The 13,221-nt window shown below is 51.0% G+C and overlaps 1 protein-coding gene across 1 annotated transcript; it reads left to right on the forward strand.

Annotated features, from left to right (window-relative positions):
- The first annotated feature begins 7,735 nt into the window (after positions 1 to 7,735).
- Positions 7,736 to 12,818, forward strand: LOC125448111 (U6 snRNA-associated Sm-like protein LSm1). The gene is made up of 4 exons (XM_048523152.2): positions 7,736 to 7,851; positions 10,811 to 10,879; positions 11,796 to 11,911; positions 12,472 to 12,818. Exons 1-4 carry the CDS (start codon positions 7,806 to 7,808, stop codon positions 12,640 to 12,642), a joined length of 402 nt encoding a protein of 133 aa, XP_048379109.1. The 5' UTR covers positions 7,736 to 7,805; the 3' UTR covers positions 12,643 to 12,818.
- Positions 12,819 to 13,221: the final 403 nt, after the last annotated feature.

Genomic DNA, 13,221 nt, shown 5'->3' on the forward strand with positions numbered 1-13,221 from the left:
ACCCAGAGGCGGGAGTGGGGCACAGATTCAGGGTAAAGGGACGACCCTTTAGAATGGAGATTTGGAGAAATTTCTTCACCCAGAGGGTGGTGAATCTGTGGAACTCAGAGGGCTGTGGGGGCCAGGTCATGGAGTGCATTTAGGACGGAGATAGATAGGTTTGTGATGAGTGAGGGGGTTATGGGTTACAGAGAAAAGCAGGAGAATGGGGTATATGATCGAATGGTGGATCAGATCCATCAGGCCGAATGGCCTCAATCTGCTCCTGGATTTTATGAGAGGCAGAGAGGAGTGGGATGTGTGTATACCTCCCTCTCTCATCAATTTCCCACCTCGTTATTCACCTCCTGTCCATTTCCCCTCAGCCGCCCCTTCCATCTCCTCGTAGCCTTCCCTGCTCCGACGAAAAGTGCCCCAACCTTTCCGATCATTCCATTCGGCCGGAAAGACAGGAGGTGGGATGAAAGGGATGGCCCTGGGCATCAAGACCGCGTTCGACCGGGTGTGGAATCAAAGAGCCCGAGCAACAGTGGAATCGGTGGTGGGGGGGGGGGGGGGGGGGGGGGTGGTGGTGGTGGTGGGGGGAGCGCAAACTCTCTGCTCATTGGAGTACGTAGAAAGATGGCTATGGTTGTTGGGGACCGGCCAGTTCAGGTCCAGGACGTCTCTGCAGGAGTTCCTCATGTTAGTGTCCTGGGCCCAACCATCTTCAGCTGCTTCATCAAGGACCTTCCCTCCATGAATCAAAGGGAGATTAGGAACGCTGATGAGACAGTTCGACAAAGATTATCGGTGTTTAACGGGAAGGGAACAGAGGGTTCAATAACGGCAGCGTATACAAGGGCATAAGACTTTTACAACACCGCGTACAATTCTGGTCTCCCTGCTGCAGGAAGGATGGTGTAGAAGTTGAAAGGGTTCAGAAAAGATTTACAAAGCTGTTGAGCTGTATGGAGAGGCTGGCACGATGTTCCCTGCAGCATCAGAGGCTGAAGGGTAACCTTATAGAGGTTTATAAAGTCATGAGGAGCATGGAGAGGGTGGATAGACAAGGTCTTTTTCTCCCCAGGGTGAGGGAGCCCAAAACTAAAGGGGCATGGGTTTAAGGTGAGAGGGGAAAGATATAAAAGGGAGCTGAGGGGCAACAGAGGGTGCTGCATGTATGGAATGAGCTGCCAGACGAAGTGGTGGACACTGGTACAGTTATAACAGTTAAAAGGCATCTGGATGGGGACATGAATAGGAAGTGTTTAGAGGGATAGGGGCCAAATTGTGGCATTGGATTAATTTAGGATACCTGGTCAGCATGGACAGGTTGGGCTGAAGGGTCTGTTTCCATGCTGTATGATTTTATGACAGAACGGACTAGTGGGTGAATTGAAGATTTAAATGTGAGTGACTCTGCTATAATCGCCATTTCAGAGACAGGTTTGCAGTCTGGAATCTGCTCATCAGAGGGGACTTTACATTTGACGAAGGCAAGAGGAAAGGGGAAGGAGGTGGGACAGCTCAGTTAACAAAGTAGGAATCAGGACCACAGTGAGAAATGACCTTCGCTCAGTCGATTAGGATATACAAGCAAATTGGGTGAAGAACAAAAACCGCAAAGAAAAAACATCAGTGGTCCATCTCTCAAAAGAAATAACAGGCCCAGAAAGAAAGCATCTGTGAAAATGAAGTCAGTTTCATCGTCACATGAACTGAAGTAATCAAATTGACAATGATAACCTGGATGATGTGTTCATATTCAGGACCATTTCTGAAAATGATAGATTCTCCAAGATTAAGAGGGGCAAAGTTAGTTTGGGCTTGGTCAGGTGTCGGGAGCAGCATTGTATCTGGACCACCCCCACAAAAGGCAAGAGTGATCATAATGTGACGCAATTTGTTTTGCAAACGGGAAATATTCCAAACTCCTTAAACTCAGAGAGAGTCAGAGAGCTGTCCAGCGTGCAAACAGTCCCTCTGGTTCAACCCGTCCATGCTGACCAAATATTCTAAATTAATCTAGTCCCATTTGCCAGCATTTGGCCCATATCCTCCTAAACCCTCTTATTCACGTACCCATCCAGAAGCCTTTTAACTGTTGTCACTGTAACAGCCTCCACCACTTCCCCTGGCAGCTCATTCCATACATGCACCATTCTGCGTGAAAAAGTTGCCCCTTAGGTCCCTCTTAAATCTTTCCCTTCACGCCAATGCCCTCCAGTTTTGGACTCCCCCACCCTGGGGAAAAGACGTTATCCACACCCCCTCATGATATTATAAACCTCTGTAAGGTCATCCCCTCAGCTTCTGACACTCCAGGGAAAACAACTCCAGCCTATTCAGCCTCTCTCTTTAGCTCAAAACCTGGCAACATCCTTGTAAATCTTTTCTGAACCCTTTCAAATTCCTTCCTATAGCAGAGAGACCAGAACTACACACGGTCTTCCAAAAATGGCCCTGTACAGCTGCAACATGACCTCCCAGCTCCTCTACTCAATGTGCTGACCTCCCATCGCAAATGTACCAAACTCCTGCTTCACTACACTGCCTGCTTGCGACTCCACTTTCAAGGAATTATGATGCTGCACCCCAAGGTCTCTTTGCTCAGCAATATTCCCCAGGACCTTACCATATAAGTCCTGCCCTGATTTGCCTTTCCCAAAATGCAGCCCCTCACATTTATCTCAAATGAACTCCACCAGTCCAACTGATCGAAGTCCCAATCCAACAGAAAAAGGTGTGTGAAGATGGAATTGACTGTCGGTGGTCTGGGTCAGTATTTTTCAAGACGGGAGGCAGTGGGAAATGTTTCAGGAGACTTTCCTCAAAGATGTATTCCAGTGAAAAAGAAGGAGTGTGTGAGAAGGGTCTCCCCTCCAGGGCTCAGGAAGGAAGATAAAGGGTACCATCGAATTGAAAAGTAAGGTTTACTGGCTGGAAAGAGGAGAGGCCGGCCAAAGACTGGGGAGAATTTTTGAAGCGGACAAAGGGTGACTCAAAAGAAATGCAAGGAATACAAGCGATAACTAGCAAGAAATCGAAATAACAGACAGTCCAAGCTTCTGCAAGGGAAGGGAGTTTCTAAAGTGAGCAGTGGAACTTCAGAAGCTGAAACCGGGGAGTGAAGGATGGGAAGCGACAGTGGTTTTGAGAAAATATCTCATGCTGATCTTTGCAACAGGAGGGGGCTGTGTCTTCGGGTCTGAGAACAAGTGATTGCATACATGACGGGCTGTGCGATGGTTAACGTCGTCAGAATTCCCAAACCAAGCCTCTTGCAAAACTGCAAATGTCTGCTCGCAGGAAGGAAGGGGACAGCATAGACTAAATTTTCCTCCAGTTAGCCTCAAGACCGAAGTCTCAGGGACAAGAGGAGGCCATTCAACCCCTCAAACCTGCTCTGCTGTTCAACAGGGTCGTGGCTGATCCGACATTTGCCACCTCCAAAACCCTTAACCCCCTCGACTGATCAAAATTTATCCATTGCCTTAAATATGCCCAAGGACTCAGCACCACCACTCCTCCCACCCCCCCCCCCCCCCCCACAGCTCTCTGCGGTAAGGAGATCCAAAGATTCATCAGCCTCCGAGAGAAGAAATTCCTCCTAATCTCAGTCTGAAATTGGTGGGCTTTTATTCCCAAAGTGCGCCCTCTGGTCCGAGACTCCCCCCATGAGGGGATACATCCACTCAGCATTGACACTATCCAGCCCCTTAAGAATCTGATATGTTTTGGCGAGAATACCTCTCACTCTTCGAAACTCGAGTGGAACCCCGAGCAGTCGCAGTCAGACTTCCCCCTCTCTTCTACTCCAACCCCCTTGAAATAAGGGCCAACATGCCACTAGCCCTTCATGATTCCCTGCTGTACCTGTGTGCAGGCTTGCTGTGTTCCATGTACACCCCAAATCCCTTTGCATTGTAGCTTTTTGTTTTCCCTTCCAAACGGAATTTCATGTTTTCCCACATTATACCAACTTTCTACGCACTTGTCAACATTTCTCGGTAAACTGTTTCCGTCCCTCTCACCACGTGCCCGTCTGCAAGCCCGGCTTCAGCACATTCGCTTCCTTCTTCCAAGTCGTTAATGTATATTGTAAACACTTGCGGTCCCAGGGCTGCATAGCGTAGAACACCCCTGGGAACGGGTGGCCAACCTGACAAAGAACCCCTTCCCCCACTCCACATTGGGATTCCACAATCGTCAGGAACATCCCTCCATGTTTATCCTGTCTAGTCCCTGTTAGAATGTGAAAGGTTGCTTAAATCGCACCCTCCCATTCTTCTAAATTCCAGTGAATACAGTCCTAACCATTCTAGTCTCACTCCAGGCGTCAGCCGTGCTATCCCAGGAATCAGTCTGGGAAACCTTCGCTGCACTCCTTCCATCTCCCTCCCTCAGATAGGGAGACCCCAAACCTCCCACACACAATACTGCAGGGTGCAGTCTCTCCCTGTCCCATTGCAAAGAGACATCCCTGCTCCTGCACTCCAATCCTCTCACAGTGAAGGGGCCCAACATCCCGTTGGCCTTCCTTACCACCCACTGCTGCTGCCACACGGATTTTCTGTGACTGGCGTCTGAGGGACACCCGCGTCTTGGTGGAGATAGCCTTCTCTCAATTTACAGTCATTCAAACCATAATCTGTCTTCTGATTATTGCGACCAAACTGGAGAACCTCGCATTGATCCACATGAAACTGCATCTGCCATGCGTTTGCATCAGCCTGTCCAAATCACACCGTAATGTCACTGCACCCTCCTCACAGCTCACCCTTCCACCCAGCTCTGCGTTCTCTGCACAGTTTGAGAGATTACATTTAGTTCCCTCATCTAAATCATTAGTATGTATGGTGACTAACTGGGGTCCCGCTGGTAGCCCAACAGTCTACCACTTCGAAAAAGACCTATTTATTCCTGCCTTTGTTTCTGATCTGCGAACCAACTGTCCTTTCATCCCAGATAACAAAGTGTGGAGCTGGATGAACACAGCAGGCCAACAGCATCTCAGGAGTACAAAAGCTGACGTTTCGGGCCTAGACCCTTCATCATAGTTCTCTGATGAAGAGTCTAGGCCCGAAACTTCAACTTTTGTGGTCCTAAGATGCTGCTTGGCCTGCTGTGTTCATCCAGCTCCACACTTTGTTATCTTGGATTCTCCAGCATCTGCAGTTCCTATTATCACTGTCCTTTCATCCCAACACACTTTCTGCAATCCCAGACATTCATCTCTTTTGTGGGACTTCTGGAAGTCCAAATAAACTGCATCCACTGGCTCCTCCTGTTCAACTCTCTTGGTCATACCCTCGAAGAATTCCAATCAATTTTTCAAGCCTGATTTCCCTGGCGTAAATCCCTACTTAATGTGTCTGATTCTAACACCACTGGAGAAGTGCTCTGCTCTTAAAACTCCTTCAGAGTTGACTCTAGAATCCTCCCCACGACCAACAGCAGAAAGTCTCTATTTTTAAATCGTGGCATTACATTAACCACCCTCCAATCTGCAGGTATCGATCCAGATTCAAACGAATAATGAAAGATGACTGCCAGAGCATCCATTGTTTCTCAGGTCACCCTGGGACATAGGTTATAAGGCTGTTCAGATTTTCCAGCCTTCAATTTCTCCAACATTACTTTTCACCCCAGAGACTCCCCTCCCTCGCTGCATTTCAGGTGTACCCGTTGTGAATGTGTTTAGCTGGCCAGCCACTTCTTCGCACACTATGGGAAATTCCCCAGGTCTTGTCTGCGCTTGTCTTCACCAACCTGTTTCTCTTTACGTATCTATAGAAGCTGGTGATGGTTTCTGCCTTTTCCACAAGCTAAATCCCTTGTACTCCTATTTCGCTTTCCTTATGCCCTTTCATCCTCCTGTTCTGAATTCTAAACTGCTCCCCCTTCCTCCGCAACCGACACTCCTGTTGTGTGGCCATTTGTATACCTCTTATAGTGCCATGCAGCACACAAACAGACCCTTCGGCCCAATCAGTACATGCTGACCGTAACCCCAAACTAAACTAGTCCCATCTGCCTGCTCCTGGCCCATATCCCTCCAAACCTTTCCTGTTCATTATCCATATCCAAGTGACTTTTATATGTTGTAACTGCACCCACATCCACCACTTCCCCAGGAAGCTCATTTCACACATGAACCACCCTCTGTGTAAAATTGTCACCCCTCATGCCTTTTTGAAATCTTTTCCCCACTCCCATTAAAAATATTGCCCCCTCCCCCCCCCCCCCTCCCTGCAGTGTTGAAATCCTCCATGCTTGGGAAAATATGCCTGCCATTCACCTTCTCTATACCCTTCACGATTTTATAAATCTCAAAACCCGGGACTGGTGGGGGGCACAGTGACTGAGCGGTTCACGCTGCTGCCTCACGGCACCAGGGACCCAGGTCTGATCCCACCCTCGGGTGACTGTCTGTGTGGAGTTTGCATATTCTCCCCGTGTCTGCGTGGGTTTCCTCCGGGTGCTCCGGTCTCCTCCCACAGTCCAAAGATGTGCAGGCTAGGTGGAAATGCAGCAGGGAGCCAGGGGATGGGGTGGGATGCTTTTCAGAGGATCAGTGTGGGCTGAATGGCCTGCTTCCACACTATTATGATTCTACGATCAGGTCACTTCTCAGCCTCCTACGCTCCAGTAAAAATAGTCCCAGCCTCTCATTGTAACTCAAACCCTTTCATTCCCGGCAACATCCTGGTAAATCTTTTCTGAACCATCTCCAGCTCAATAATATCCTTCCCTTGTAACAGACAGACCAGAACTGGATGCAATGCTCCAGGAGAAGCCTCACCAATGTCCCTGTACAACCTCAACATGACGTCCCCAACTCCTCTACTCATAGAACTGAGCAATGAGGGCAAGTCTGCTAAATGCTACCTGAACCACCCTGTCTACATGTGACACAAACTCCAAAGAATTATGTACCTCAACCCCTCTAGTCTACAACACTGCCCAGTGCCCTACCATTAATTTTAGAAGTTTTCTCTTGTTCGTCTTACCAATGTGCAATACCTTGTATTTATTCAAATTAAACTCCATAGAACAGTACAGACCTTTTGGCCCATGGTGCTATGCCAACTGTTACCCTGAACACAAGGTCTATCTAACCTCACCACGACCTTATATCCACCGCGACCTCCATCTGCCACCCGTTAGCCCATTGACAGAATGGATCAAGAATTCTTTGTTATCTCAGACAACCTACTCCACAATCCACCATCATCCATTCAACCTTCGCCTGAGAACATACTGCGTCCCCTCTCTTCTCAACTAAATCATTGTTACGAAAGATGCACAAAAGGGGCCCGAGCACTGGTCCCTCTGTTCTTCTATCAAACACATGCTAAGTCCAATTTCCAGTTTCAGGCATGGATTGGCCAAAAATTCCTGTTTCGCCTTTTAGGCCAGACAGCAATGAATGATCCTTGGAGTTCACTCGTGAATATTTGCTCTTGCTTACCCACCATCGTCCCTTGAAGTCACGTCTATCATCGCCAACTCCTGCGTCACACCATCAGAATTCCCACTGAGGGACCCCCGCTCTCACCCACTCCCCACTCTCCATGAGTTATTCCTGACAGTCCGGGCCCACTTTGCTTTGGCCTGTGCACAGCTGATGGGGCTTGAGAAATGGGAGGGGAGGATTCTGGCGGATGCCTGAATGGCCTCTTCGTGTGCTGCTGTGATTCTATCACCTGACAAGTCGGGTGGGGTGGCCCTTTAAGAGGGAGCGGCCGAGGATAGAAATCTGGGCGAGTGGCTTTGCAAATGGTCGGTCCGTTGTGTGAGCTGTTTTGGGGCGTTCAGTTATGAATTATATGCCGGGGACAGCAAGTCTTATCGAGGACATTGACAGTGAGTGTTTGGGGGGGCGAGTTGTAGAGTGCGCCTCCTGTGCAAGAACAAAACACATGAAATGTCAGGGCTTGCCCAGTTCTCTGGCTCCCACCGGTCATACAGGAACCACTGAGAGACCGGAGGGTTCAATCTGTCTGCAGTTTGGGGCTGGGCACAAAATTTGGAGTGAGTTCTTTCCTGAGTGTGTGAGAAATCGTTGGCAGACCTGGTGAAGGTCCAAAGTGCAGTAATTTCAGTTCCCCCCCCCCCCCCAATCACTTGCTAATCCCATTTCAGCGTTGGGGAAAATGTTGTATCCTGGAAGTTAGCAGGCAGGAGTGAAGGAGTTTACTTCGGGCTGCATTAGTGGCGGGGGAAGAGGGGTGGGTTTGGGACGGTGGGTTGGGATGCTCTCAGTTCTGCACAGGAGAAGGTCAGTTAGTTTCTGAGCCCGACCTGGCATTGGCTCAGATCTTTCTTTCCTTCCCTTTCTGCATCCCCAATCCTTGTTTTGAGTTCTTCGCCTCTCATGGTTTTTCCAGAAGGACCTGGACAGCTGCAGTTGAGGGTCAGGGGTGAGGAAGGGGAGTGTTGGCCTCGATCTCAGTGTTTGGATATTTACAGGGTGGGTGTTAGGGCCCGACAGACCCAAACATTCGGATTTTGGTCACTGCCTTTCTTGAAGGATTTTGCAGATTTTGTGCCGGCAGACAGGGGTGGGCAAGATGGACTGAAGTGCCATCTTATCTCCTGCATTTTAAAAACATTTTCGAATCAAGCTGTTCAGAAATACTTGAGAAAGGATGTACTGACACTGGAGGGAGTGCAGTGGGGGTTAATCCCAGAATTGAGAGGGTTTATTTATGGGGAGAGACTGGGACGACACTCACTGGAATTTAGAAGAATGAGGGAGGAATCTTAGAAAACATATAAAATTATGAAGGGGATAGATAAAGTGGAAGCAGGAGGGGTGTGTGGAACTAGGGGACCATTGCCTCAAAATAAGGGGGAGCAGGTTTAGGACTGGGCTGAGGAGCTCATTCACCCAAGGGGCACCTGTGGAATTCCCTGCCCTGAAGCTTATCTCCTTGAATGTTTTTAAAGCTAAGAAAATTCCTCCTACGGTTCCAGTTAAAAATAGGCATGACTGGTTACGGTGAGTGGAGCAGAGTCCCTGGAAGGATCAGCGTGTTGAAAGCGGGCCAGAGGGACTAGATGCTAGTGTCCTGCTGGTCACCTCTGGAGCAGGTGGGACTTTGTCCCTGCATACCACTCTTATCCAGAACAATCAGCCCCGGACCGAAGGTTGACAGGAATGTAACCAGGAGACGTGTGGGGTTTGGGGGTGATATTTTGGGGGAACAGATTGCCCACTGGATAGAACACTGGCCAGATGCAGTGGCCTGGGATGTTAAATGTTGCTTGAGTTGATAATCTTCGACGTGGAGCCTGGGCGATGTCTTTATGGCTGTGGTAACAGGTGACAAACTGCTAGTGTGCCCCCTCCCCCTGCATCCCCCTCCCCTTTTGCATGCGCTCCCAAAGATCATTGAGATGGAGCTAGAGCTGCTGGTGGCATTAAAACATTGCCAAGGCTCAATCTGAGTTGTAGCTTTTTCTCAGTCACCCCAGTTTGAGGCTTGAAAATTGTCACAATGTGCAGCCCCTCGATGTGACCTCTGAGGAGGTTTTTGGGAGAGGGAGGGGCGGAATAGGTGAGACTGCGGTCGGGTTTAGGGGCAGGGATCAGTTCCTGGCTGTTGCAGTAGAGGGCCGGTCTGGGACAGTTGCTGAAGTCACTCAGTCAGCTCTCGTCAGAGGCTGTTGCTACACTGGAGCTCCAAACTCTCAATTTCCATTGATGGCGACCTCACTTAGGAGCCCGCTCTGGGAAGTCACGCCGAAAGAACAAGGGAGCCAAGGGCTGGAGTTGCAGATCCTCCAGTTGGATGGGTTAGACATGGCGGCGGGGGGGGGGGGGGGGGAGCGGAGTGCAGGGGTCCGGGAATGAGTCTGGGTGGGATGCCCTTCAGAGGGACTTGTTGGGCCAAGTGACCTATTTCCACACTGTCAGGACGCTGTGACTCCATGAATGGTGAGAGCAGGGAGAGGGCTGAATGGCCTCCTCACTCTCCACCTTGACGCAGTCCCCCAGCCTGGCACTAGATGTGTTGCAGTACCATACAGGCCTCTGCTGCCACATGGTGGCGGAGACCGGTACTGCCTTGTCTCTGGCTAGTTTCTGCAGGCAGTTCCCACCCTTGTAGTGAACGGCTGAGGGCAGGAGTTACTGAATTTGTGTAGCAGCACAGTTGAGTGGGGAACAAATCCTGCGGAGCTCGAGAAGAATGTTGATGGAAAAATAATCTTGAGACTGAGTTATGGGCCAGTCTCTGCAGAGGAGAGTAGCAGGCCCTGAACAGCAGTAAAGCCTCAAGATCTGAGCCTGCACCCAGTGGGAAGGGTGGTCAGCCTGTACCTGCAGGGAGGCCCAGTTTCAAAAGTGGGGCAGTTAGTTATGTCTAAATAAAGCTCTTGGAGTTGGTGGATACTGTTCAGCCCACTCTATGTCCTGCTAGCCACTCAGCTCTGACATTGGCCTGTTGGTGTCAAGTATTTCAGTCGCCCCTATTTCGAGGGGGGTTCTGGTGGCACAGCGGGAGTGTCCCTCCTCTGAGCCAGGCCAACACCCTACCCACTCGAGGTTTGTGGGCTGAGTGGCTCAGTCTGAGAGGGGACCCAGCCCTGCGCGGGAGTGGGAATAAACTCCAATCGCCAGTTGCGGTCTATCTGCTGTCTCTGGTGCCCAGCGGTAAGAGCTGGCCAATTCTAGTCCACCCTATGATGTGAATTGGTGCCTCTTCTAGGTGGTCAGGGCATTCACCAGGGGACCAGTTTAAGCAAGGGGATGGCATTGAAGGGTAATTTGGGAGGGGGTGATGTGAAATTGATCTGTCTAAGATGTTTAATATTACAGAGAAACACCTTGTCCTCCTACGTGATGGACGAACACTAATTGGCTATTTGAGAAGCATTGATCAGTTTGGTGAGTACAACATGAGTCTCTGCTGTGACAAATGAAGTGAAATAGCATTCAATGGTTTACTTGATCTGTGTTTGATTGTGCCAATCTGGTGCTCACTGCTCAGTTAGTTAAGCTTGCGAGTTAATGTCTGACCTCAGGAGTTTCTTCTGTACCCTCCCCCCTCCGTTTGATGCCTGCTCACCATCCTTGACCCCAAGTTCCCATTCCCCTGGACACATCCTCGGCTAGAAATATCTTCTGACCACAGGGTGTGTTTGGAAACTTAATTTTGTAAATAACACAGGAACCACAGGACTTCATAGCAATGTGGCTGCAATGGAGTCGTCACTATAGATTTGACCCCCCAGCTCTTCGCAAGGGCGGTGTTGGGCCGAATGGCCTGTTTGCACGCTGTCGGGACGCTCTGACTCCATGAACGGTGGCAGTAGGGAGAGGGGCTGAATGGCCTCGCTGTCTGTCTGCCTTGACGCAGTCCTCCAGCCTGGCACTAGAGGGTGCTGCCGTACCACATGGTGAGGAGCGGCCTCTGCCACCACACAGTGGTGGAGGCTGGTACTGCCCGTCTCTGGTGAGTTTCTGCAGGCGGTCCTGACCTTGCAGCTCTGAGGAAGGGTCAAAGCACCCTTCAGGCGCTGCTGAGCTTTTCCAGCAACTTTGTCTCTGCGCCCGTCTTTGCAGTGTATGACTGAGAGCAGCAGTGACGACAACGGCTTAATTCTGAGGTCAAATGTAGGAGATGGAGAGGGGAAGGCGAATGTTGGGTTCAAACCCAGGTTTGCTTTTAAACGGGTGGTGCTGCCCTCTCTCTGGAGAGCGGTTCGTTTCACCCCTGTTCCTGCAGTGTCGCTGAACCCTCGGTGTTGAATTCAGCGCGCACTGTTCAAACCGTGAGCTTGTGTTGTACTCTGTCTTGTAGCCAACCTGGTTCTCCACCAGACCCTGGAGCGCATTCACGTGGGCCGCAAATACGGAGATATCCCGCGAGGAATATTTGTTGTGCGAGGAGAGAATGTGGTCCTCCTGGGAGAGATAGTAAGTCCCAGCCTTCAGACCGGGTTTGGGGCCTGAGTGGACCCTGGGGTGGCGGTGGGTGGCTTCAGATGCAGCTGGAGGTCACCTGTAGGTGCTGGTCACCGTGAGCTTTGCTTGACAGCGGCGAGATGGCATGATGCAGCTTCCATTCCCCCCCCCCCCCCCCCCAAAAGACTTGCTTCCCACCTGAGGGTCTGGATCGCTCTGGGTGAAGGAGCAGAACCCGGATTGATGACCAGCGATAGACTGCCACTGCAGCGAGACTGGCGAAGAGGGCCAGTCCTTGGGCGAGGTGCCGCTTCTGGCACAGCGGGCATCTGCGACCGATTTCAGCCGAGCTGGTGACACAGCATCTATCTGCACTTTGAGTGCCTTGCTGTCACGGTTGGATTTCTCTACCTGGGCAGCTGTTGAACCCACAGGGCTCTTCTCCTCTCTTCCCACCCCCCCCCCTTCCCCTGGCATCTGCAAGGCTGGCTCAGAGGAATGCCCTCCCACCCCGAGCGAGACTCAGCGCCACTCCCTGTTCATGTGCCCACCGTTTTTTTTTCTTTTTGCAGGACCTGGAGAAAGAGAGCGCCTCCTCCCTGCAGCCCGTGACCATAGAGAAGATTCTGCAAGAGCTGCGGCAGGAGCAGGAGATCCGTCGCCGTGCCGAAAACCTGAAGCTTAAGGTGTTGAAGGAGCGTGGTATCATGCTCCCTCGCTTCGACACTCTGGACGAGTATTGAGGGTTGGGGGGGGGGGGGGGCACTCACTCCCTGGACTTTGGGGCGGGGAGAAGAGGGGTGCCCCTTCCCCTGAGTTAGTGCTGGGGAACTTTGGCACGAAGACCTCCCTGATCCCCATCTCCTGACCACCTCCTAAGCTCCCTGTTGCCGCTGCCACTTGTGTTCCGCCATCTTCCCTCCCCCTTCTCTCCGCCCCCCCCCCCCCCAACACCACCAGCACATTCCCAGTTCAGGCCACAAGTGAAAATTCCCTTCTGATTTCCCTATCCCTCCCAAACTGATGGCAGGGACGCCCAGCGTTGGTGGAAGATCCCACTGGAGCTGCTCGCAGCTGGCACAAGCCAAGCGGGCACCATGTTCTCTCACTGGCTTTGCAGAGACTCCCAGGCTCTGGTCTTCCTGTTTATTGGCTCGGGGATGGAGCCCGGCTCCCATCGCAAGACTCAAGTGCCTGAGTAACCTCAGGGCATTGGGATGGAGTGGGAATCTATCAGACCTCGCTTGATCCTGCCCAAGTCCAGATTTTGGCACTTGGCAAATTTTTTGAGCTTGATCTGCACCCCATCCCACCCACCCCCC

This window comes from Stegostoma tigrinum, chromosome 40 (genome assembly GCF_030684315.1).
Source record: "Stegostoma tigrinum isolate sSteTig4 chromosome 40, sSteTig4.hap1, whole genome shotgun sequence".
Lineage (NCBI taxonomy): Eukaryota > Metazoa > Chordata > Chondrichthyes > Orectolobiformes > Stegostomatidae > Stegostoma > Stegostoma tigrinum.

Bases quoted from the DNA above. Each gene is read 5' to 3' on its own strand.
- LOC125448111 (XM_048523152.2), top strand. From the start codon at position 7,806: ATGAATTATATGCCGGGGACAGCAAGTCTTATCGAGGACATTGACA. The intron at 10,880-11,795 runs GTGAGTACAACA...TCTGTCTTGTAG, and splicing joins GAGAAGCATTGATCAGTTTG to CCAACCTGGTTCTCCACCAG. The intron at 11,912-12,471 runs GTAAGTCCCAGC...TTCTTTTTGCAG, and splicing joins TGGTCCTCCTGGGAGAGATA to GACCTGGAGAAAGAGAGCGC.